At 34.2% G+C, this 25,571-nt stretch overlaps 3 protein-coding genes and 1 long non-coding RNA gene across 8 annotated transcripts in view; 2 read left to right on the top strand and 2 right to left on the bottom strand.

The window, feature by feature from the left end:
- Positions 1-5,941: 5,941 nt before the first annotated feature.
- On the bottom strand, positions 5,942-9,702 carry LOC108997371 (ankyrin repeat domain-containing protein 2B-like). The gene is made up of 9 exons (XM_018973600.2): positions 9,479-9,702; positions 9,352-9,393; positions 8,943-9,094; positions 8,084-8,302; positions 7,827-7,975; positions 7,527-7,695; positions 6,773-6,865; positions 6,409-6,548; positions 5,942-6,311 (listed from the first exon to the last, which is right to left on the bottom strand). The coding sequence occupies exons 2-9, from the start codon at positions 9,383-9,385 to the stop codon at positions 6,212-6,214; spliced, it is 1,056 nt and encodes a 351-aa protein (XP_018829145.1). The 5' UTR covers positions 9,386-9,393; positions 9,479-9,702; the 3' UTR covers positions 5,942-6,211.
- Positions 9,703-10,387: 685 nt separating this feature from the next.
- On the top strand, positions 10,388-11,851 carry LOC108997372. Its single transcript, XR_001997149.2, has 2 exons — positions 10,388-11,149; positions 11,290-11,851. It is a non-coding gene; the product is annotated as an uncharacterized LOC108997372 (long non-coding RNA).
- LOC108997370 (histone deacetylase 19-like) lies at positions 11,501-18,083 on the bottom strand. 4 transcript variants are annotated; one of them, XM_018973595.2, is made up of 8 exons: positions 17,856-18,083; positions 16,720-17,333; positions 15,632-16,072; positions 14,716-14,946; positions 13,746-13,816; positions 13,614-13,671; positions 12,158-12,229; positions 11,501-12,037 (listed from the first exon to the last, which is right to left on the bottom strand). In XM_018973595.2, the coding sequence occupies exons 2-8, from the start codon at positions 17,245-17,247 to the stop codon at positions 11,945-11,947; spliced, it is 1,494 nt and encodes a 497-aa protein (XP_018829140.1). In that variant the 5' UTR covers positions 17,248-17,333; positions 17,856-18,083; the 3' UTR covers positions 11,501-11,944. The 4 variants fall into 4 exon arrangements, with proteins under 4 accessions (XP_018829140.1, XP_018829143.1, XP_018829142.1 ...); XM_018973598.2 differs by having other exon boundaries at positions 16,720-17,328; XM_018973597.2 differs by having other exon boundaries at positions 17,864-18,083.
- A 6,932-nt stretch (positions 18,084-25,015) lies between these two features.
- The window catches only part of LOC108997379 (phototropin-2-like), a 32,207-nt gene continuing 31,651 nt past the window's right edge, over positions 25,016-25,571 (top strand). The window contains exon 1 of one of the 2 annotated variants that reach the window (XM_018973610.2): positions 25,016-25,216. The gene's annotated coding sequence lies outside the window, so the exon portion shown is untranslated. Of the gene's footprint in view, positions 25,217-25,238; positions 25,361-25,571 lie in introns of those variants that run through there. The other variant, XM_035684870.1, reaches the window with a different exon arrangement.

Raw genomic sequence — 25,571 nt, 5'->3', positions numbered from 1 at the left:
TTTTATTTGGAGTTTTTTTAATGTAGATGGATTATAGATTATGGAATGTAGATGTTATTTGCAGTATTGTATTAATGGAACCAACCAAATGTAATTGAAGGATCTGGTAATGAAATGGGTGGAAGGCAGGGAATGTGTTTGATATATTTTCTCAAAGACTTACGATTTTGAGACTTGTTGTTTTGAGACTTTTTCTTATGACTCGCATATATACCACCCCACAGGTACACTACATACCACCAAAAGAAAGTCATAATGTTTTTTATCTTTGTCCTTTTTGTCTTCCTTATGGAAAATTTGAGTATTAAAATCCACCATCAAATTAGGAGCATGGTGAGGTTTTTATCTTTCTTTGATGCTTCTTTAAATCTGGATTTTAGGCATCTATTTTCATCTCAAACGAGCCCTTAGTGTACATGACCATTGACGATGTTGGGTGACTATGCATGCAAATATACTATGGATGTGAAGACTGAGTAGTTATTAGTCTTTGTTTTTAGTACCCCCTCAAATATAGCATTTTTTACAGAGTAATGGTTGAACTCCCCTTCAATCCCGGGCCAATTTAACATCTTATGAGAAGGAAAAATCAACACTTTTTCCTAGGACAAATTTTACACTCATTCAAATCTACTTCAAAAACCTATTGTGGATCCCAATCCAAATCCCCATCAGAAGATGGATAATAAGTACCATTTTGGTTTTTACCATCCTTACTCCACATCTTCACATAAAAACTCCTATCCAACCACCTAAAAGTCCAGTTACCTTTTAGCAACCCATCTTCCCAAAACCCATCAAACCTATTCCCATTGCTCCAAATCATTGTCTCATTCCCATTCATTAATCTAATCCTCTAGCTCCCTACCTTCAACTTGTTCAACAAAAATGAGTGCAAAAATCAATTATTGCTTTAATACTTGAGTGCAAAAATCATGTGATAAAGCTGCTCTCTATCTGATTTGGAAACTGGTAAAGCTCATATTCTCATATTTAAAGTTGGTATTTTCATGGTTGATACTTGATATTCAAATCAGCCATAAGGTTGTTATTCTCTATGTTAGTTTTCCAACAAAGAATAAGATGTAAGACAGGGAGTTAATGCTTGTACATATTTTATCTATCTCTATAACATGTAACATGCTTATAACATCTTTTATATATATTTCAGCAAATGAATAATTCAACTTCTCATTTCGGTTCAAGTTCTTGGACCGCAAGAGAGAAAGACGTAGCTAGTTTTGAGAGACCTTTTTGCTACTGTGGCATTCCATTGAAGCTACGTATTGATCTTCATATTGAGTAAAACATGTTGCAAAATGACATTGGAGTTAGCTCAACGAAGGAACGATAGGATACATCATGAACATGTAAAGATCGAAGAGCCAAATTACAAGCCAATGTAGAAGAATTACAAGTGAACCTTGAAAGCATTGTTCTTGTCATGGTTGTTTTTATTGTGATTTTTGCTGTAAGTTTTATGTATCCAGGAAAAAAGAATGTATGTCAGTCATTGTTCAGACTCATGTAATCATTAAGTCACTTTATTTAATTTTGTGAGCACTTTTTGTATATGATGGATGACAGTCATTGTTAAGACTCATGTAATCATTATGTCAATTTCTACCTCATTGGAAGACAATATCAGTCTCTTTTGTAATTCTTTTGTCACGTTCTTTTGCAATTCATGGATGCCAATTCCTTGGTACTTTCTAATTGCTATAATCTCATCAAAATATTCTTCAATATGATAGGCTACAATATATCACACAAGGATTTAATGCCATAAAACAGGGTTCAATAAAACATAAAATCTCATTCACTCCCCAATAATACAAAATAACACAAAAAAAAAATCTCCATCTCATTTACTCCACTGGTCTCCACAATAATACAAAATAACACAATAAATGTCTCCATCTCATGCACTCCATTGGTCTCCACGACAATACAAAATTACACAAAAAAAAGTCTTCATCCACAATAATACAAAATAACACAAAAAAAGTCTTCATTCAATACATCATTCTTCATTCACCGTAACATAAGCCAAATACTTGTCTTCTTGCAAAAGCTTCACCATTTCACTCCAATGATGATTCACTGTAACATAGTGAATAAAGTCGATTATAGTTGTTAAAAAATTATTACCATAACATAAAAATGAAATCAATACAAATATCACATACAATGTACAACTGAAGTAAAACTAAAGGTCCAAATTTTGAGATATGTTGTCAGTCGTATGCCTACGATCCCTAAAACAAAACACAAGAAATAAGAAACACATTGATTTAAACGTAAACAACTAAGAAAAATTGCTTTGACTGTATATCTTACTGAAGGACAATTATTCTTAGCATGTCTTTCTTGCTTGCAAATGTTACAATGCTTTTTCTTTGATGGTTGAGTCTCTTTTGGATTCTTTGTCCTCAAAGATTTTGGTCGTCCTTTTGTTGGCACCCATGGGGGATCTTGTATTGTTTGTGAAAAATTTGATATAACTTGACTTTTTGACATTGCACGATCATTGGTTGAGGGATCTCCACCTTCTAAATTTAAGTCCACAATTTCTTCAATTAAAAGCAACTCTTTGTGGACCTTGTCTAAGGCAAGAGAGAGGTGGTTGAATTTTTATATTGACTGTGAGCCAAGTTCTGAAATCTCATAAAATAGCATCGTTAACTTGCTTTTTCTCATAGCAGGATCATCTTGTGTTGTTACATGTGCTTCAAAAGTTGTTTTCACCATCCCTTTGAAATTTGGTTGACTTGTATCGTTGGCTATTGAAAAGCTCATCTTGAAAAATCATAAAAGACTTCCTTGTATAAACTAAGGCCGCCTCTTCTTCAATTTTGTTACACGTTTTCAATATCGCCCGTGTAGATTTTGTTCGCATATCATTTTCTTTCTCTTTAAAGTAACGTGCATCTAATGCTTTCTCATATTGATGCACAAAGTCACTCAACATAGTACTTGAACGAACATAATCTTTAAAAAGTTTGTTCATACTTTCACTCATTTGAGTTGTTGACATACCTACACAAAATGTGATTCGCAAGTAAGCCGGAACCCACATATCACGTCGGTTGTAAAGATTTTACAGCCAATTGTTATCTACTAGCTCATACTTGAGCAATATTGAACTTCACTCTTCTTTAAACTCATCAGTCGTGATCGTCTGATGGATACAAAGACGAAAATCCCCTCCAAATTCTGGAAATTTATTATATACATGAGCTAAATGTTTTGAAAATTTTTGTAAAATATGCCACAAGCACAACCTATGAGTTGTATTTAGGAGTACCTCTGCAATGGCCTTGGCCATCTCCTTGTTGTCATCTATAATTATAGTTTGAGGAGTCTTCCCAAGCATTGTCTCTTGTCATATTCTCAATAACCATATATAAAATTCTTCAATTTCATTAATCAATAAGGCACAACCAAACATTATGGTTTGGTGATGATGGTTAACTCTAGAAAATGGCACAAATGGCATCTTATAAATGTTTGTCAAATACGTGGCATCAAAAGTCACAACATCTCCAAAGTATTGGTACGCAGCCCTTGACCTTGCATCTGCCCAAAAACAACTTCCCATATACTCATTCTCATCAACTTGCATAGAGTACACAAACTCAGGTTCCTTACATTGTCTATCTAGAAAGTAAGCATATAATCTTTGTGCATCTCCCTCTTCAAATAATTTTCTTCTTTTGTTTCCTATGAAATTTTCCACGTCCTTGCAAATGCAACCGACATTAAAGTCACTATCTGATTCTATACTTAGTACCGACATTATCTTTCTTGTCAGTACACCAGACTTATTCAAAGTGAGAATGAGCTTCTTTTAAGCACATGTCACTCATCTATGTCCACGGAGCAAGCTAGTATTTCTTAGTATGAATAGCTCATGGTTATACTCACAAACAAATTTGTATATTGTCCACTGTTCACCATTTTTCCTTATTGCCATGATTGCTTTATAGCCAATTTTTGTCTCAGCAGGTTCAGAAATTGTTCGTTTCTTTTGTTTGCGGCTTTCTCGCCGAAATCCTTCTCTTGAGCAAACATAATCTACCGCAATTAATTTTTTCTCTTCTTTTGACAATCTTGTATGGTTGGTCCGCATTGAAAAATCTCTTCATCTTGCATACGCCTTGAAAATGTCTGGGCGTCTTTTACATCATCAAATGTCATACCAATAAATTGCTCTTCAGGACCACTAGTGGAAAAAGATATCATATTTACCCGTTCTTCTACATCCACATCACACTCTTCTTCCACATTTGTAGTCACATTTCCATCACGTTCTTCTTCCATAATTTTGGCCTCAACACCTACATCTCCAACTTTTGGACAATTGCTACTCATTGTTATCTCAACTTCATCACTACCCCAACTCGATATACAATCCTTCAATATAAAAAAAAAAAAAATCAATACTTGCCAACCATTTTAATTTTATTAACTACGATATGATCCTTTTCTAAAGATGACAACAGATGACAACAAATTCGGCTCCACAATTTAATAAAAAAATGAATCAGAAGACAAAAAAAGTAATTTTTGTCACACTTTTTTCTATAATGTGATTCACTTTTTTTTTTTAAATAGCTTGTACATTTTAAATTTGGAAAAGCCATCAATCTTTCTGTTTCCCTTGCAGAAGTCACTCTACAAAATTTTCACAAAAAATGCGACTACTCAAATTTAAGCATGTGAATACAAACCAAAATTTTTTGCTCATACAAAATATACTTAAAATAAAATTTATATACATCATGAAAAATACAGAGAAATGGTTGTGCAATGGCAAGGACGTGGAAAATTTCTTGAGCAATGGGTGTACAAATAAATCTCAAACAGAAATAGGATTTTTCTTGTTCTTTGTTCTTTATCTAAGCAAATGGATTAGTAGAACTTGAAAAAAATCCTATGGAGGTTGACGGTATATATGCAAAAACATAGCAAAATGAATTGCAAAAATACAATGGAGGTTGACGGTGGTGCCGCGTCAGACTGTGTGGTGGCTGTCGGACTTCGTGGTGGCTGTGGGTGCCGACGAAATGGTTGTGGGTGGCGTCGAAATGGTTGTGGGCGTCGAAATGGCTGTGGGCGACGGAATGGCTATGGGTGGCGTCGAGCTGCCTGCCGTTGGAGTCGGAATGGCTGTGGGTGGCCGAAGAAATGGTTGTTGGTGGTTGTGGTGTGGGCATCTACGAAGAGCGGCGAATGCAATGGCTGTGCAACGGGTATGCATTTGACGTAGGGTATGAGAGGCTTTTCTGATGTAATGAGACGCATTGTATTATAATGTATAATGTGATGTGTCAAAATTTAATTGGTGGCTGATCTAATGCATAAAATGGACCGTACCGCTCCAAAGCGGACCCGTAAAATAAATAATTAAATAGCACTAATCTTGGCTTAATTTCTGTTGAAATCGAATCCATCGACACATAACACGAGAGATAAGAATACGTGTCCCATATGAATGCTCTAATTTTTAAGCTTTCGGAGATGCACTTGTTTGTTTGTTCTTTTTCGAAGTCTAAAATATTGATTTACATAGCCGCTTGGGTGCGGTGACTGTTTCCTAAAGTCAGATTGACCGTCTCTAGGGACTTTCGAAGTTCGGCTAGTAAATTGAAATGAGATTAAAATTGAATAAAAAATTATTTTTATTTTAAAATTTAAAAAAATAAATTATTTATTATATTTTATATAAAAATTTAAAAAAATTATAATGATGAGAAGAGGTAAACCCAAACAAGGTGAGAGGAGTACATTTAGATGATGGCAAATATACTTGGGGTCTGCCGGCACATATCATGCAATGAAGAATCCAATTCCTTGTTAATGCATCGTTTGGAACCCTCTCATCGTGGGTGATGTTTGTGTACTTTTTTTCTCTATATCGCACCAGTAAATATGAAAATACATGTGATTCAACTTTATTTTATAATTGTAATGAATCTTATAATAAGTGGTGTGTTTACATGCGTATATAATAGAATTCTTCCATGAAAGACACTTCATGTTACCTTGAAATTAATGCAACGTAGCAATCAGAGTAAATATCGGATAGACAACGCATCAAGTTTACATCTCATGGCCATCAAAGCAAATTGGTCTTAGGCACAAATGAAAAGCCCCTATAACATGCTAGAACACAAGCATAAATATGCCAACCCCCCACCTAAGAAACTCACAGGAAAGCATCCTTTTCGAGCAGCTTCAGCACATCGTGTTGGTTGTTTAGCTTGGCAACATCAATAGGAGTCTTCCCATCCATGTTCTGAAGTGTACTGCATAAATGGAAGGAAAAAATTAAGAGCCAAGATATATTTTTCAAAAGATTCGGCTAGTCGATGACAGGTATGCATTAATAAGTTGTTGACTTACACTGCGGCCCCACTATCCAGCAGTAGAGCCACACACTCCTTCCTTCCATAACCAGCTGCGTAATGAAGTGCAGTATTTTTATTCTTGTCCAATGCATCCACAGTTGCTCCGGCCTCGAGAAGGACCTGGGCGCACTTCACCTGAAATGAAATCGAGTGCATCTGCTCAAACTAGGAGAACTAATCAAATTTCCAGATATGAATAATCCTTCATATCCAGAGATATTTAACATTAATACAATAATAAAAAAAGAACTTAAAAAATAAAAGAAAAGAAAATATGAAGAGTTTACATGGATAACTCAAACCCTTACCTTGATTGGAAAGAAAGAAAATGGTAAGAAAACTAGCGGACATTGACATACCTCACCATATCCACATGCAAAATGCAATGCTGTCCTTCCCTCTGAATCTTCTTCATCCTTGTCAGCACCAGAGGCAAGTGCAGTTTTCAAACCCTAATTGACATTAGAGCAAAGACTTCAATTCTAACATATCTACCAAAATGGATTAATTACAAAAAAAAAAAACTAAAGAAACTTCACGCATCATAATCAGGCAATTCAACAGAACGACAAGGCACCTGATGTAGAGAATGTTTGATTTCCTGAAAATAAACACTGACAAGTTCCATTCCCCCAACTAACAGGGAAAAAACCACTGAAGAGTGGGATGATTGCATGTAACATGTAGAAAGCCCCCACCAACATGGGGACACACCAGGTACAAAATCTAGGCCTAAAAAACCTAATAATGATATTATCCAGGCAAGAATGTCTACTCCATGCCACACAAACTACTCACATTGTTTAAGTAGATGTCAAGCTTGTCATATTCATTCATGTCTTAATTTGCTTCATAAATCATAACTTCTACAAGTGAATAGGTGTTAATTTGTTGTATGATTGTATCCATTTCTAGCTCACATCGAACCTTGTTCTGATAAGAACAGGGCGTAGAGAGTATGGTTGTAGATTCAAAACCCTGAGTTCGAATGTGAACTTACCAATGAATGAAAAGAAAAGGGATGAGATCGAGTTCGGTTAAGTGCACTTCCATTCAACTATGACCATCCAAATAGCACCTAAAAGGGATATGAGCAAATATGGAATGCCATACCTCTACATCACCAACACTAGCAGTGTGATGAACAATTGATTCATCCTCATTGCCAGGATCTTCAGCTTCATCTGGTACAGAATTTTCAGCAGAAGTAGTTGCATCTCCTGATACCGCAAGACCCATAGCTTCACCCAACTTCTGTAGTACATCTTTATCGTTCCAGTACCTGCAATACCATAATTTCTCTTAAGCGCTGAAATCTTTACAGTCAGTTGAATCAAATGCAACCTCTATACTCTACTGAAAATATTACAGTTCGATCATTTAATGTTACACTGATATCTTAATATTTCCAACCTCATCATGGCAGCTGGACCACCATTCTCTATCTCTTCTAAAATAGGCTTTAGGGATGGATCTTCTTTGATGCGTGCCATTCGTTCCTCAAGCTGGTCTTTGTTTGTCGGATTTGCAAAACTTTCAAGCACATGAGACATTGACGGATCCTGAGAAAGAGATTAGATTTGACAGCCATAGGATGACATCCTTTTATAATACACAGACAAGAATGTCAAAACAGGAATATCTAATACAATGGAGAAGACAATAAATACCTGCATTAATGCATTACCAAGGCGCTCAGCCATGGTCATAAATTGAGGATTTTGCATGACCTGTTGCATAGTGTTGTAATATTGTTGAGTATCAAACTGTGGGATACTATGACTATCTTCAACTGATGCACCCTGAAAAGTCTTCTGGAGTTGCTCTGCCATCTGGTTGAATGAAGGATCTTTTGCTATCTGTTCAGCCAGTTCCTTAATGCTTGGATCCTGTGTATTTCACACATTAGATATTTGCAAGCAAAAAAAAAAAAGTCTTTAAATAGATTTTGAAATTCAAGGCCAAATTTAACATCAAAGAAAGCAAAAGGGGGCTGGCCAGAAGAAGAATAAAATGTTATAATTCATATATCTCTTTGTTTTAATGGAAGGCCTTGTCACACAGTTGCGCTTAGTTTTTTCTTTTTACCACATCAACAAAAAGGTCAGTTATAGGTCAGTTTCAGGTCGCCTTTTTTCTTTTCTAAATGGGCTAAAGGTGGATCAAGGATCCTCAACCCAAACCAACTTGTCACCATTCAATTGAACCAATTCTGTGACCTTTAGCCCTAAAATAGACATTAAAGAGTAATAAATAATATCATTTTAATAAAATCAATAGCCAAAATTTTGCTAACACTTCTTTCACCCAGATAATAGTTAGCCCTCTTTTCAACAAATACAATAATAGAACCAGTAATAAATACGTAATTGTATCCACTGACGAACAATAAACCATAATCATAAAATGAAACATAAACACTATCAAATGCAAAAAGAATTCATAATTGAGGAACCTTATTCGATCCAACAAGCAAAATAACTCGTTCGAATGAAACTGAACATCAAAGGGCAATAGGAGATATTGTACATTAAGCAGGCCAGTCATGGCTGAGAAATCGAAGGGGTTGGGAGGAACCCCAGCTCCTGGGGGAGAAGTAGCTGTTCTTTGTCCCGGCTGCGCCTCCCCAGAGGATGTTTCAGATTTGGTGACTTTGCTCTCTGTCGAACCTGCCTTTTCATCTGAAGAACATAAGATATTGGTAAGAGTAGTACACTAAACATCTTGAAGCAGTTATCACTTCACTGCTGTCAAATGAATCTAAAATCCAAATTAGTCATAAAAAAACAGAATCAGTGCATATATATATCTCAAGGAAATCATAAAAACCTTGCTTGCAAAGAAATCTCAAATTCCGAGGGCCAAGTAAATGTATATGAAGCCGAAAAAAAAAAACTACAATTCAAAAAAATAAAAGAAATGTGAAGCAGAAGATCACCAGCAGGAAGATCCTTGGGCGAATTTGAAGCCATCGGAGAAGCTGAATCCGAAAACGAAAGGGAAAACAGAGAAGTTAAAAGCAGATAAAAGATAAGAAGAAACCAAAAACGTATGAGAATTCAAACCTAGCTCTGATCCTGGATCCGATAATTTGTAAGAACAGGGAGTGTGCCTTGTGAAGCTGTGTAGATAGAGAGAGAGAGACAGAGAGAGATCCCAAACCCTATATAAGACGCGATGGACTTATTCACCACCACCACCAATATGTGTCATATACAGCTACACAATCCGATACAAGCCTACAAAACAGGAACACTTCTGTGGGCCATACCAATCCTCATCCCTTTGTAGCAAAACTCTTCTTTAATTAAATAAATGACCCTTTTGCCTGGGGCTATCATCTGGTTATTACTGTGGGCTGAACAGCGGTTAGGGCCAATTATGTCCACCGAATTTGGGCTCAGAGTTTCGTTTGACTGACACTCGGCAAAATCGTCTCCTCCCTCTTGGGCCGGTGATGCCAGGCAGACCAACCCATAAGGAGGGCCTTTTTTTTTTTAAATAATTAGAAAAATAAGAAAAATTATATACTTACAAAGAGAATTTAAAAGAAATAAATTTTATTTTTTTATGTCAAAACATATTTTGTAGAGTATTTTTTTTGTAATTTTTTTTAGAGTAATGCTAAGTATAAACTTAAAATAAATAAGTCTTATACAAGCTCTTTGTAAAAAAATGAATTTCACAAATAAAGAATAGTTTTTTACTTTTTTATACTTTTTTAAGGTGGAGTCTACTTTTTTACAAAGACTTGTCTATTTGGAACTTGTACAAATCATTTTTCTTCTTATTATAAGCCTAATATTTTTTGTAATATTGTGGAGAAAAAGAAGTAGATCAAGAACTTGGGATATGTAAAATCATCCTTGCAAGTTTCAAGATTCGAGTCTAATTTCTTGAGCATGAAGTGAAGGGGGAGGGGGAGGGGAGTGAGCTGAAATGGTGAAGGTGCTGGAATGGAGGAAAGAAAGGAAATTCCCCAATAGTCAATCCTGACATAAAGGTGTTAAAAAAGACATAATGGGATAACCCCATTCTCACTTCATTTGTGCTGATTGCTGTTAAAGAAGGCAAGAAAGGAATATGAAGCCTACCAGGAAAACAAAGAACAGCTCAATTTCGTAAGCAGAATACGTTGTTGTTTGTTTGTGTTATAAAAATTGAGTCCAGTCCCTCTACGGGGAGGGGAGTGGCTATACTGCGTGTACTGCTGCCCTTCAGTATGATATTTGTATGCGATTCGCCGATTTGTGAAGTGTGATTAAATGGAGGAGAGAAAATCATCGTCTGCACTCTGTAGTAAGTGCAAACTGTTTGATATTCACGTACTGTACTTGGTTTATAAAAAAAGTTGTTATTAATCTTAGGAACTCGTAATTGATTGAAAGTTGTGCAGTTTCTAATACTCTCTTGCTCTGTCAAGTGTATTGTGCAATATGAGTCAATTATCTCTGCACTGGACGCTTCTCTGCTGTCTCCCTTCCAGGTTTTAGGCCACATGAAAACAGCATGCGTCCCTGACATTGGGGTGGCTACTTTTTTATTCAGAGTTGACTCTGGAACACATACCGTTATTGGCATCATGGCATGGTTGTGTATAGTTGGGCAGTGGAGGTTGAGAAGCAAGCTGGTGTCAAGATCATTCCAGGCAATCTGCCGGAAGAGGATTCACAACTGTTGAAGGTGGAAAAGGGGAGAGAGTCCAGTGAAAGATGCAGAGTCAAAAGCAGCAATATGTAAGGACAGGTTATCGTTTTCGCAAGGCCAAAAGCATAATTTCATTCTGTTTCCTCCATTTTTTGCCACAGCAAAGATATAGGCTAAAAGCGCATGTGTAATTACGCATGATCTGCACACATTTTTTTTTTTTATTCAGGTAATGAAGTTTAAATTGGGTTATACTTTTCAAGCTGTGTAACAATCTAAACGGCAGATGAAATCCAAGCAGAATCCAGTGACTGCGTTCTTCTTTTGTCGGATTCTTCGAATGGAAGAGTAACATTCGAAGAAAGTAGCAAATGAAGTGCCCTGCAACGATTAGACAATAGTGAATGAAATGAGGCAGGCCATATATAAACAAGGTGATCTGGATACTTGCAAAATCCATGAAAGGAAAATAATAGCAAGATGTACTCTTTCAAGGATATTGGGATGGTTTTGATTTGGGCCAAGAATGACCAAAATTCCAAAGTGCAGGTCACCCTGATACTGGCCTCTGATATTTCAATGCACAGGGCTTTTTAATCAGCTTAGCTCGTGTAAATATGAAGTGCCCAGATTGTGGTCAGTAGATCCATAAAATACAGGTTATTTCTTCAGTTGATGGCTATGCTACGAACTTGTCGGATTAGTCTTTTTTTTTGAAGTGCCAACATGTAGTTTCAGCATTTGACAGAAAAAAGAATTAAGATTTTCGTGCTAGTGTCCATGTTTGCACTAGTCCACAGTTGAGGTCTGCATGGCCCACACGAAATGCAATTGAAGGTATGCGCTGCAAACAAGTGGAGCCAGTGCGGTTTTGGTGAATAAAACTAAGGGTGCTTTTCATTCGCTTGCTTATTCAGATTATCTTGTTCAACTTTCACATTAGGTTCATCAACAAGCATAGAATCCATATCTACCGCCTGCAAGCACCAATATTAACCAAAAGGAAGTGTTAGCGCTGGGGCAGTCTTATATATGGCTGTACGTATATGTATGCATCCAATAACTACTTTATGCAAGTGCTTGTGATTTAATTTCACCTTAGTGCATGTAGTCTCTTCTGCTCCCGTATCGAATCCTTTGGTGTGCTCTGCATTTCCTTTTTGATCCTCCTGGGGACGGGGTAAAGCCATCATTAGAAATTGTTGTGGAAAAACAAATCAGAAGTTAGATTTACAGAATGTTAATTCAACAATCCAATATCACCTTTACTGAATACAAAGTAATATTCCAAATTCATTCAACAGAATACAGAATGCATGTGACAGGAATGGTCAATAACATCTTAAGGAAGTGCTGCCAAGGAAGCAAATAAACATGAATATGAGCATCTAGGGAAGAAAGACTAGTAGAAGAGCTAATTCCTTCCTCCAGGGATGCGGTTTGGAACATTTACCAAATCTTCCTCCCTGCATAAATTAACTGAGTCCACCTTCCAATTAGAGTGGAAACTCAGAGCTTTTGGCTGTGCACATTATCTTAGATGAACAGCCTCACACATAAGTTTGATTAGCTACCTAGCTCATAAAACAGATTTTGTTTAAACTATAAATCAATCAATTTTCAAGATATGGGCACAAAAAATAAGGTAAAATGATCATTTAAAATGATTAACTAATGAGCAGGGAAAAAAAAGAAGATGAAACAGGCTAATCTAGTTGAAGAATCGACTAAGCTTCAATTCCAACTAATGGGCTATAAGGCCTTGTTTGATTACACAGATGAGATGATATGAGAAATCTATAAATAGAGTGACATAATTTGTGAATAGTAATGAAATGGTTTGAGTTAAGATTTTATGGGGTTTTGGGAAATGAGAGAAAAAAAAAGTTAAATAAAAAATTATAAAGTTAAAAGAAGGTTAGAATATAATCTTTTAATATAATTTTTGTTTTGAGATTTGAAAAAGTTAAATCGCTTTTTGTGTTTTGTTTGGAAGTGTGGGAAAGTTGTAATGATTAGGTAATGATTAGATGAAAAAGTTAAAAATTTGACAATTTGAAATTGAAAAATGTTTGTGTTTGAATGGTGTTTGAATGTTGAGATGGGATGACATGAGATGAGATGGGATGAGATTGAATGGTTTGAAAGGTTTGTAAGACCAAACCAGGCCTAAGTCTCTCCTTACAATTTCAACACGTCACTTGGCATTCCTTTTACTTATTTTCCTTATTCAATTCAAGCATTCTGTTGCACCCGCACATTCACAGGCCCCCATTGCACATGTCCAAACCATGTCAAGCTATTTTCATAAGCTTTATCCTCAACTGGTGCTATCATCACCTTTTCACAAATAATTAATAGTTCTTCATTGGCATGTTTCTTCTTTCTCAATTTGCAACATTCCTTTTATGGCCATTTTGTAAGTTTTCACCTTTAAATTCATGGGTAGTGAAATACCAGGGCATTCATTGACAAAATATTTGCGATATACAAATATGAGCAAAGTGGTAAACACTACAGTTGTTGATAATACAAACTAAACAGAGCACATACCAAATCTTTGAGCTCGGGTTCAACTATATCCCTCTTCAATCTGCCGGACAAAGGCTTTCTGTTTGAGCAGAAAGTAAGTAAAACAGTGAACATACAATATCACAAATAAATTGGGGGGGCCAAATAAATTACCGCCCATCATCAACCTCCACATCAGAATCTGCATCCCATCTCTCATCTCTGTCCTCTTGATCTTCATCTGCCTAAAACAATTAGAAGAAATTGAGAGGCAACTGTCTTATACAATTCAAAAACATAAAGCAAATAGCAATTCACAATTAGATTTGATTAAATTAGCTGCTACTATTTATAAAATAAAATGCGAAACAAAAAAAGCTAGAAAGTATGAGATGCTATCAGAAATAGACGTCATTGTTTTTATTTTCCCATAATTTTAATTTTTTTCCTCACCAGGTCTTTTGCTCAGGAAAAAGTTGAAGTCATACACACATATACTTGGGGGTTGTTTGGGAAACACATCCCATCTCATCTCAAAATTTCTCATAATTTCCTTCTGAAACATCACTCAAACATACTTTTCAATTTCAAATCTTCAACTTTTTCATTTAACCATTACCTAATCATTACAACTTTCCCAAACTTCCAAACAACACACAAAAAACAAATCAACTTTTTCAAATCCTAAAACAAAAATTATATTAAAAAATTATATCCTAACAATATTTTAACTTAATAATATTTTTAATCAACTTTTTCTCTCTCATTTTCCAAAATCCAATAAAACATCTTAATTCAAACCATTTCACTACTATTCACAGATTTTTCATCTCATCTCATTCCCCAAGCATCCCCTTATTGCTGCACCGATTCAAGAGCACTTATAAGGAAAGACTGCAATAGCCACATAAACTCCAGCATTTCACAAAATCTTAGATTTACGTCTAACCTCCCACACTCAATCCACAATTAAAAGAAGCTTAAAGATAAATATGAATTTCTGAATTTTAACCACTATACATCTGTATTTCCACACAACAAATACCACATGTGAATGATTATAGTTGGATGATTATCAAAGCATATGAGATTTAATATATGGAGCAAGTAATGAACACGTAAAATAAACTACTCACAAACATACCTCTGGAATTTCAGTATCAGGAGGTCTTTCTTGAAATTGGACACTGGGTGCATGCTGAAGCTTTGAGAGATTATCAAGAAGCTCAGACCGTATTTCATCCAATAATTGGTGTGAATTCTTATTTTCCATGTTACTTGGGGCAACATGAAGGGTGTAATCTGGTCCGAAATACTCATAATACTCATGCTGTGGCATCTTGTCGTCAACTTCCACCCCAAGCGCAACCCCTGTCTGCCTTACATCAAATAATTAACATTAAAACGGCTATTTGAGAGAGATCAAACAATTATTTCTTTGATAAGAGAGATCAAACAATTATGGAAGTAAGAAACAAGAATAACAATGGACAACCAAGAAGCCAGCATGAAGAACCATGTGATGAGACATAGAGAATCCCCCCCCCCCAAAAAAAAAAAAAAAAAAAGAAAAAGAAATCATGTAATAACTCATAGTACATCTACTTCATCCCCATTTAGTCACTGATTATCTAGATGTTTGAATTAGAATCACAATGCCGCAAGAGAGAATGCAATTAATTGGCTCTTATCATTCTTTACGTTTAACTCAAAAAACCATAGGAATTTTCATCAGGTGCTTAAACATCATTAACTTTAAAGATCCAAATGAAACTCTATCAAACACAATGACCGAAAGTCATGTTGCTACATCATGAGTTTCCATTATTTTGTGTTCCCAGGCGTCCCTGTGCTTACTCAATTTATGAAATAAACACATTTGCTACCAATGGCCAAACAAGGTGCATGTTTTCTTGCCACGTGCTTGTTAAGATTGACCAATACGACTCAATAGTCATTATAGTATCCCGCTTGTCGAACAAACATTAATGATGTTAACAGTCAAGCAGCTTGCACTACCATAGTCAATCAGAATCAAAAAATCAAAACAATAACCGTACCTCATAGCACCAGCACCGAGCAACATTCCGGATCGTATAACCACCACCACCCAGAAGCAATAGCGGGACATTGAATGACCTCATAAATCTGACACACTCTGCATGGCCTTTGATAGAAAGATTGAAGCATCCTAATCTGTCCCCAGATAAAGAGTCAGCACCGCACTGGAGAACCACGGCGCCAGGCCTAAAAACTTCCATCACCTTCCCAATTATAGGCTTGAACAAGAAATGATAGCTCTCGTCATCAATGCCATCATCCAGTGGAACATTAAGAGAGTAGTATTTCCCTTTGCTATATCCGATATCACGTATGTCCCCGGTGCCAGGAAAATAATCTCCAAATTTATGAAATGAAACAGTCATGACTCTGTCAGTTGTGTAAAATGCCTCCTCAACACCATCTCCATGATGGATATCGATGTCCACATATAAAACACGCTGCATCATAGAGAACAAGATGCATTAGGTAAGCCACTTTATAGGAATAAACAAACATACTCAATAACTAAAGAAATTATTTTAACGCACTAAACTAGTCATTCAGGTTCAAGAGTTAAACTAAGTTGGACAACAAGGTTCATAACAACCATGATGGTCACGCAATATCAAGTCCTTCTACCTTAAATATACTACATGCATTGCACAGCTCAGCTGGGGGAACATGATCACAGATTGTACATTAACCTTTCTTTACTGGAAACCATAGTCATCCTCATCATAATCATGATAATGACATTAAAAATTGTTGTTACAACAAAAAGAGTGATCCAGATAGTTACTGTTGGAATCTTGGGCATTCATTTTCTCTCATAAAGTATCATCTCAGGTCTAGAAATTAAAATTTTATGCTTTGGCAAGCAGCTAGTGGGTTGTATCAGGATTTTATTCTGTGCGTTAAATGTTAGGTCTGGAGGCACCCAATAGACCGTCCATTTTCATGAGTTTCTATTAGAAACAGCTTAAATATCGGAATATTAAATAAAACTAAAGGTGAGCCAAAGTACATCATAGAACAAGATATTTGACCAGGCAATTGCTTAAAAGAATAAAAGAACAGGATTAGGATTCAATAACACTAGACAAACCTCGTGCTTTTTAAGAAGCTCCAAAATTGCCAGGACAATATCATTCACATAGCAAAACCCAGAAGCTTCGCACTTCTTAGCATGATGCAGCCCACCGGCCCAGTTTACGGCAGTATCGCAGAGACCATGATTTAACTTGACTGCACCACCAACCGAACCACCAGCATACGTTTGACAGAAGGAGTAGAGACCATCAAAAACAGGGCAATCTTCGCCAACATTGAAGCGCTTGAGTTGCCTCAGCTGATCCTGCTGCGTTTCAGGTGTAATACTCCTGAGGAATGCTACATAATCATCGGCATGGAAGCGGCAGAGGTCCCGATCTCTTGCAGGAAAGGGCTTGAGGACCTGCATGTGCTGAAGCAATCCATAGTGGGCAAGAAGAGCATGCGTCATTCGGATACGATGGGGCTTCATAGGATGACCCTGCCCATAATAGTAATTCCCAACCTCTGGGTCGTAGAAATAACACACTTTTCTCTTCACCCCATCTGGTCCAGATGGTAGGGAATTGCCTCCAGTATCCATATTATTGAAAGTTCTCTTCTAATATATATCCCAACTGATCTCCTATGTGTCAACAACCCGAAAGAGGATTTCCTTGAAAAACTGGCCTAGAAGCACCCAAAAAGGGAAGATTTAAAACAAAAGACAGGGACATAAGCAAGAAGTGGGAGATGCATCGGATTTATAACCCAAACAAAACCATATACGGAAAGGAGTTAGAAGAATTTAGGTTCGGACAAGATTTAGAAGGAGGATTGATAGAAAGGAAGAAATTAACATAACATAGAAATAAACAAATAGATAGATAAACAGAGTTTACAGAAATAGAACCCTAACAGCAATTGTTTCTGCAAAATGAAAAGCGAAGAATGTACTTTGTCGCGCAATTCTAACATAATAGAAGCTCAAGTGCTCGCATATATCTAAACATAGATAAGATACGAACAAAAGCAGTGCGCAAATGGAAATGAAATAGAATTCGGCAATATGGGTAAAATAGGCGAGTGAATCAACATATACACAGGGAGTAACGTTCTCATCTTTAACGTCAAGGGGTAAGGAAAAAAAACAGTCCAAAGACAGAAAGAGAACAGAAACGAAGGAGGAAAAGGGATACTGCATATCACAACCTGAATACCTGAAGGAAAAAATAGCTGTGACTCGCCTTCTTTACTGAATAGACCAGTCAGCCACTACCGATGCTTCAGAAGAAGGAAAAATGGTACCAGTCAGCCACTACCGATGCTTCAGAAGAAGGAAAAATGGTGTTCTCCCATTTGTTCCAATATTCTACACAAAATTGTAAAAAACCGCTTTGCTCTGTTTATTAATCCTAAAAGCTTTCGAGGCCTTAGGTCATACGTCGTAACCGGTCTCCTCTTTTATGTTGAATTCTATTTACGAGTTAGTTGTACCAGTACAACACATTGCGATCTATTATATTATATTAATATTTTTTTATATAAAAAGAGTAAAAATATTAATATTTTTATATAAAATGACATACTTTCATGCCAATGATATATTTGGTATGTAAAGGTTGGTTTAGTTATTTAAAATTAAATTATCTCATCTCATCCTATCTCATATAATTATTATAATTTTTTTAAATTTTTATATAAAATATAATAAATAATTTAATTTTTTCAAATCTTAAAATAAAAATAATATTAAAAAATTATTTTATAATAATATTTTATTTAACTTTCAATAAAACATCTCATATCATCTCATCTGAATTGCTTAATCAAAAATATATTTATTTTTTGATAAATTGTTTCTTATTTTTTTAACGTCATAATGAATTGAATTTAAAAACTACAAATAATATTTTAATTATGTATTTTCTTGTCCTTATATGAGGAATATTAAGTTATTCTTATTCAAGTAGTTTACATAAGAAAAAGTTCTTAAACGGTGTCGTATCAAATAATATGACTCGGTATGGAGATTAAATTTTTTAAGATGGAGAATAAGATTGTTCACATAATATATTGTGAAAGCGTGATTTGTTTTTGGTATATATATATAAGGTACTTTGATAATTTTCTTAAAAGATTTATTTTATTTAGAAAATTTATGATCAAACTAAACTGTTTATGCATTAATAAACAATTTAATTTTAATATTCATTTTCACCTGAAAATAGAATGGATCTTATTTTTCACTCTAAGAGATTGGAATGAATTGGTCAAGATCAATCCCTTGAATCAAGAGGTACTACTGATTTCGTCCACCACTAAGAGCATTCTCATTGGCTTGGTTAAATGAGAAAATTATCTAAAATTTAGATAACTTGTATAAAAAAACTCTACATTGGATTGACCATCTTCAAAATAATTTACATTTTTACTACAGTCGTTGGCCAAATATAGAGAACCATAATTGGTTCTCTAAATATTAAAATACTAATTTCTCACTCCAAGCAAACAAATTAAATTAATTAGAATATAATTAACATTTAACATTTAGAATATAATTATTATTAACATTTGATAATACTTTTTTAATATTAATTTAATTAGAATATAATTATTATTAACATTTAATAATACTTTTGTAATATTAATTTAATTAAAATATAATTATTATTAACATTTAATAATACTTTTTTTAATATCAATTTAACTAGAATATAATTATTATTAACATTTAATAAAACTTTTTTTAATATTAATTTAACTAGAATATAATTATTATTAACATTTAATAATATTTTTTTAATATTAATTTAACTAGAATATAATTATTATTAACATTTAATTTGTAGAACTATAAAATGTGATAAAAATAAATTTAATTAATTAATTATTAAAATAATAATATTTTAGTATTATATAGAATGTGAATGGCTAATCCAATGTGGGGATTGAATTTAAATGGAATATGCAAATGTTAAAAAGTGTGATATTAGCTAAATTTTGAAGATGCATTTATCTAAGCCAATGAAAATGCTCTAACCATCTCGCAGTTAAAACTGTTATTATTTCATGTAAGGGTTATGTCTAAGAAAGTGGTGAATGAAATATTGCATTGCCTAGAAAGAATAAGTTCTTGCCTAGAAAGACGCATCGATTAGAACCTTGGCTAGCTAGGTCTTTGGGGGGTTTAAGAAGAGTCCAAATATTGTAATGCCTCGTATGATTGGCTGATTATCTATAAGTTTGTACCTTTAATAATGAATTTCAAGGGAGTTTCGGTTATCTTTAACTAATTATTTTGAAGTATGAATTTAAATGTAACTTGTGTCTTCTTTGAATCATTACAAAATGATACCAAAATTAATCCCAACTAGAAAATGGTAAATGTGATTTCACATCACTTAAAAAGGGTCAAAGAAATTTTACTATTTATAATGTGATCCATATATACTTTTAATATTCTCGTATTATTCATTCTATTCATCCCAACGAAATATCAAAATTTATGGTATTAAATGTAAGAATAGTGTGAAAAATTCTGTATTTTTTGTCAGAGTTATTATCCTTTAGAGTTATTATATTTATAGTCTTTACATCACACATTTCTTAAAGAAAAAAAAATTAAAAAATAAAAGCAAATTTGTAGTGTTAGAATAGATGGTGAATAGAATTTTTCTATCGTGTATAGTCAACTAACAGGCCGTCCCAAGCATGTTATGTTATGGTCAATCTATCTTCTCCATCCATGCTCTAAACAATAAATTAGATTGCGTTTAGATATTGAGCTGAGTTAAATTTTTTTATGAATAATAATAAATTGAGATGTTAGAGTGAGTTATGTGGGTTTCACACAAGATAAATTTAGATATATTTGAATGTTAATATGAGTTTAGATGTATTTATAGAAAGTTGAAAAATATTATAAATCTCACGTGTGAAGATGTGTTGAGTTGAAAAAGGTCATGAATCCCACGTATAAAGAGGTTTTAAGGACCCACGTATAAATAAATTTTGAGTTGAGATGAGTTTAGTGATTTGAGAATTAAGTGTTTAAATATTAGAAGAAATTTAAATCTGAATCGAACTCAACTGAACTGGATGCAAGTCAATAAACCAAACCAAGCCATCCCTAAGACAACAACAGAATCAAAGAAAAAAGATGTGGAAATCTCCGTCCCTTATTTTGGACATCTGGAGGGTCGCTCAAGTAGAATGAAAAATTCTTTTTTAAGCGATTATCTTTGTATTTATATTGCTGCATTTTGCTTAAAAATTTATTCGGGTCCCATCTCTCTAATATTCCAGTATTTAATTTGATGAAAAATCTTGCTTAGAACACAAGGGAAATAATGGTAGATTATCCTGCAAGTAATTATCCACACCATCCATAGTCTTGATTCTTTCCCCTCGGAGAGGAATTTTTCTACCCTTTCTTTATTCCTCCGCCCCAAACAAGAAAAATCATCTTCCATCTTCCATCTTCCATTCTTGCTGTTTTTGTCCCCTAAAATTTTTAAAAACTGTCGGAAAATGGGAAGAAATTAGCACATACGTTGAGCCAGAGCCAGAGCCAGAGCCAGAGCCAGCAACGTGCCACTTTTATAATTTATTAAGCCACCAGATTATGCACCTGAAATGCTGTCCCAAATGTTCACGGCCAGGATTGTAGTTGCTGAATAACACTTTTATATGATTAAACGATTAAATTCACAGTCATCTCTGAAGCTCAACCTCTGCCTTCGTTGATTACTTGTACCTTAAACTGTGCACTAACCTGTCATTTGGTGATTGGTGCATCATTAAAGATCCGGTATTCTTTATCGAAAAAACGCTGACTGAGAGGCCGGCATGGGAATTCTGCAACGAAAGTAGGACAGATCCAGTGACATTTACATTCATTTGTGGTTTGACGGAGTTTGCCACCAACCGAGTAATGTTAAATATTTACAAAATTACGTGAAATTCTTTTGGAAAAAAATTAAGAATCCATCGTTAAAAAAATAAGTTTTTATACTTTATATAATAGTTTTTAAGGGTGTAATCTATTCAATTCGATCCAATTTTTATTAAATTTTATAATCGAATTGGTCTAAAAGTGATTTGAATTCAGAGATGAGTTGAGATAGTTTGTAAATAGTAAAATAAAAATTGAATTATTTATTATATTTTGTATATAAATTTAAGAAAGTTATTTTGAAATTTAAAAAAATTGAATTGTTTATTATATTTTGTATAAAAACTTAAAAAAATTATAATGAAGAGATGAGATAAGTTGAAGTGAGTTGAGATGAGTTACGAATATAAATGAGACCTAAATCGATTTTGGAATTTAATAACCGAAACCGACCTATTAATCCGTGAAATCAAAATTTTTTAATTTTTCGATTTCAATTTGATTTATAGATATGATTTGACTTTTTATTTTTTGTTGGGCTAGTTGTCTTTATGACCCAAATGAATAATTTTTTTAATCCATACATGACAGTGTCCAAAACAACATGTATATAACCAAATAAATGCCAAAAAAATTAATAAAAAATACACTAATTAGTTTAGTTAAAACATGCATTTAATAATATCATATTAATTTAATATGTAAGGATAAATAATAACATGTTCATAACTTAATATTAATATTCATATTTAAGAGAGAGTTTATATTAAAGAAACATAGATAATAAGATTAAAAGTTTACATTATATTATTTTATAAAATGTACAATATATACAACATATAATATATATACAATCAAAAATAAAAAATATATATTTCGATTCAGTACAATTTGATTTCCAAATCATGAAAATTGAGACCGAATAAGTTTTTAATTGATTTTGATTCTAGAGAATTGAAACCAACCGAACCGGAATTAAACCGGACCGAACTCCCTCTCCCTCTCTCTTTCATCGAGTTATCTCTCTAATCAAGCTCTCTCTCACCGAACACACCCTCTCTCTCATCAAGAGCTCGCTCTTGCGGAACCCCCCCCCCCCCCTCTCTCTCTCTCTCTCTCTCCCTAGTGCTCAATTTTGGATTGGTTTGATTTTCACTATTTTTTTATCAAATTTTCTACACGAAAAGGCAAAAGACACTAAGAACGATTTTTGTGTTTTTATATTTAATTGATGAACCAGGTTTGCCACATCATACGAGTAGTGTAGATCAATTTATAAAACCGACTGATGAGAAGATTTACTCATCCAAGATATGATTGATGATTGCATTAACATTGCGTTTGGTGTAGTGGAGAATCTGAGAAAGGTAAACTCTTTGTCTAGCAATTTCGACGACTTCCTCCAACCGGTAGGAATATTTATTCGTCAACCATATATCTAACACGAACGAATACTGTTACATACAGTTATGAAGTGTGAAAGTACCACACAATCGTTTTGAAAAAAAGTTAAATTTCTTATTAAAAATTATTTATTTTTTAATTCATGGGATCCCGTAATTATTCACTTTTATTAAAGAGATTGATTGTACAACATTTACGCATTCAATGATATTACAAATATCATTTCTCGAAATTGGTGATGGATTGGAATACCTGCGTAGGCTACATAAGTCGAAGTGATAATTTTGAGTGAATAAACTTCTGTTTTCTTCTCCAAACACTTATTGTTTGTTAAATTCCCCTCCTCATATATAGCTTCTTAAACGGGCTCTAAAAATCTAAAAATCAACCATATATAACCTAGCTAGTACATTAATTGAATTTCGACGTCATTCATGGCATGGCTTAATTTGTGTTGCCCCTACCTTTCAACTTTCATGGAAGATGCCAAACTATGACCGGTATCAATCAAAGATAAATGCTTTAATCTAGGTATATAATAAGTTAGATTTATTTTTATAGATTATTTTTATAATTGTAACACTTTTAAATCATTAATTCAGATTTTAACATTTAAAATATTTAATTAAATGAAATAGAGTATAGAATTAAAATTGAACTCAAGATCACCATTTTCATATCATGTAAAACTATTTATTTTTTTAAAACGCTTATACTTATTTATAAAAAATAAATTTTTATTATTTAATTTATATATTAACCGTACCTAACCGACGGCCTACGAAGCCACGTATTTGGAAAGATTGTAGATAATCAGCTGATTAATATAAAGATGAACTATTTTTAAGTTTGAAAATGCATATATATCAGCAACAATTAAACAGAAAATGCATTTAGGAAACGACAGACTTCCATCGCAATCTGAGAGCGAGAGTCAATTGAAAGTTGAAAAATTACCTTTTACATTGTCAAGGACGAGGAACCACAGCCAATCAGATAGAGCCATGAATAAGCTCCCAAACAATGAAGGCTGATATATGTCAAAAGAATACGAAAGATCAGTTGCGGAGACTTGTGGTAGCTACTGGCTAAAGCTAGCTGAATGAATTGGATAGCACAAGCCTTTACTTTTAGAAGTGAGGAGACCCATGATCTCTTCCTCTGATGCTTTTGTAAACGTCACGTGGCTATACACTACTTGTTGTCGTTGGATGCTCGTGTGGCTACCATTGCTGCCACCTGTTTATCAACAGATTGCGAGGTAGATTTCTCCCGTCTTTTATTGGTGCTCAGTTGGATATATTTCTTCTCCTTAACCAAAATCTTACCATTTTGTTCTAATATCCATAATATAACATGTATTTTATAAATATTTAGTACTGTCATTTATAAAGAAATAAGCTCAATCCTTTCTTTCGCTTTCCTATATTTATTATCGAAAGATTTTATACATCAGTTATTATTTATTTTTATATTTATAATTTTTTTTATAAAATATAAAATAATAAATAGTTACTGATGAATTTGGTTCGTCTAAATCTTATTCAACTCGGAGACCAAGCATAGATATTGCCTAATTGTATTAAACAAAAATAACGAAGAAAAAGTGTGGGAAAATAAACCCCCCTAATTATGGTTCATCCCACGAAAACGTAAGCGAAAACCTCAACGGTTTCTGGAAGAAACGAAACTGGTTCAAGACGTGGAAGTTTACATGACCGTGCAAGTTAATTGTGTGGACTATAATGTCCTATTGCCCGTATGTGTTTGCATATAAGATATGGCATCTACTTTTCCCTACAAAGGATCACACCAAATTAAAAAGTGATGGCGAAATCTAGCTTCTATCTGCCACATTCCAATTTCCGAGCCTCATAATGTTAGCGCGTCCTTTCGTTTGCCCATATATCGACCATTATAATTGTAGGTATTTCTTTTTTTTTTTTTTTGTTTTTTCCCCAAATAAAAACACGCAGAAAAATGCTGGAAAACAAGGGCTGTGATGGAAAGCAATGTCCTTGTCGGAAAGGACTGCATATTTATGGCGAAACACGAACGCTATCTTCATCCACATGTTATCTGGCCTCTCCAGTTCAGCACATCTTAAATGGGGACTAGGTGAAGAAAACTAGTCTATAATTGCTAATTCTGTCGAATCAGCACCAGCACAAAGAGCTAATTAGTGGTTCGGTCATGTCAGGCTGCGGAGGAGCAGTGGCAAATTAAAAGAGCAATCTTTCTTGCTTGAACGCCTATATAGTCATCTGAAACAGTGAGAACGGATCATTCGTTTTCTGAAAGTTCTTTGCGTCTCTTCTGCAGCATGTTCTTCCACTTCTCACTTCAAATGATTTCTGTGAAATTTAGGAGACTTTTTTTTTAGTTTAGTGGCACATCTTTTTGCAGAGCAACTGGGGTATGAGTAGGATCAAATAAATGTTTTAAGTACAATGGGACAGCCCACCATATCTCCTTTCCCAGATTCATTCCCTCACGTTTAATTTATGTAGTACGTGTTTTAGGCTTTTAGCTGCTGTTTCTTTATTCCTTAAAGTGTTTCAGGTCAGGGGAATTCCGGGGCTGAAATTCAGTTCTCCCAATAATTATTTTTAGTGCTCATTGAGTAC

This window comes from Juglans regia, chromosome 13 (genome assembly GCF_001411555.2).
Source record: "Juglans regia cultivar Chandler chromosome 13, Walnut 2.0, whole genome shotgun sequence".
NCBI lineage: Eukaryota > Viridiplantae > Streptophyta > Magnoliopsida > Fagales > Juglandaceae > Juglans > Juglans regia.
Note: the sequence above shows the minus strand (reverse complement) of the source record. Positions and strands in the feature narration are given on the sequence as shown.

Bases quoted from the DNA above. Each gene is read 5' to 3' on its own strand.
- LOC108997371 (XM_018973600.2), bottom strand. From the start codon at position 9,385: ATGGCTTCAAATTCGCCCAAGGATCTTCCTGCTG. The intron at 6,549-6,772 runs GTATGTCAATGT...ATTTCATTTCAG, and splicing joins TTGCATGTGGATATGGTGAG to GTGAAGTGCGCCCAGGTCCT. The intron at 6,312-6,408 runs GTAAGTCAACAA...CCATTTATGCAG, and splicing joins CTGGATAGTGGGGCCGCAGT to TACACTTCAGAACATGGATG.
- LOC108997370 (XM_018973595.2), bottom strand. From the start codon at position 17,247: ATGGATACTGGAGGCAATTCCCTACCATCTGGACCAGATGGGGTGAAG. The intron at 16,073-16,719 runs GTTTGTCTAGTG...TCTATGATGCAG, and splicing joins AGCTTCTTAAAAAGCACGAG to CGTGTTTTATATGTGGACAT. The intron at 12,230-13,613 runs GTATGTGCTCTG...CCCCGTCCCCAG, and splicing joins AACCCGAGCTCAAAGATTTG to GAGGATCAAAAAGGAAATGC.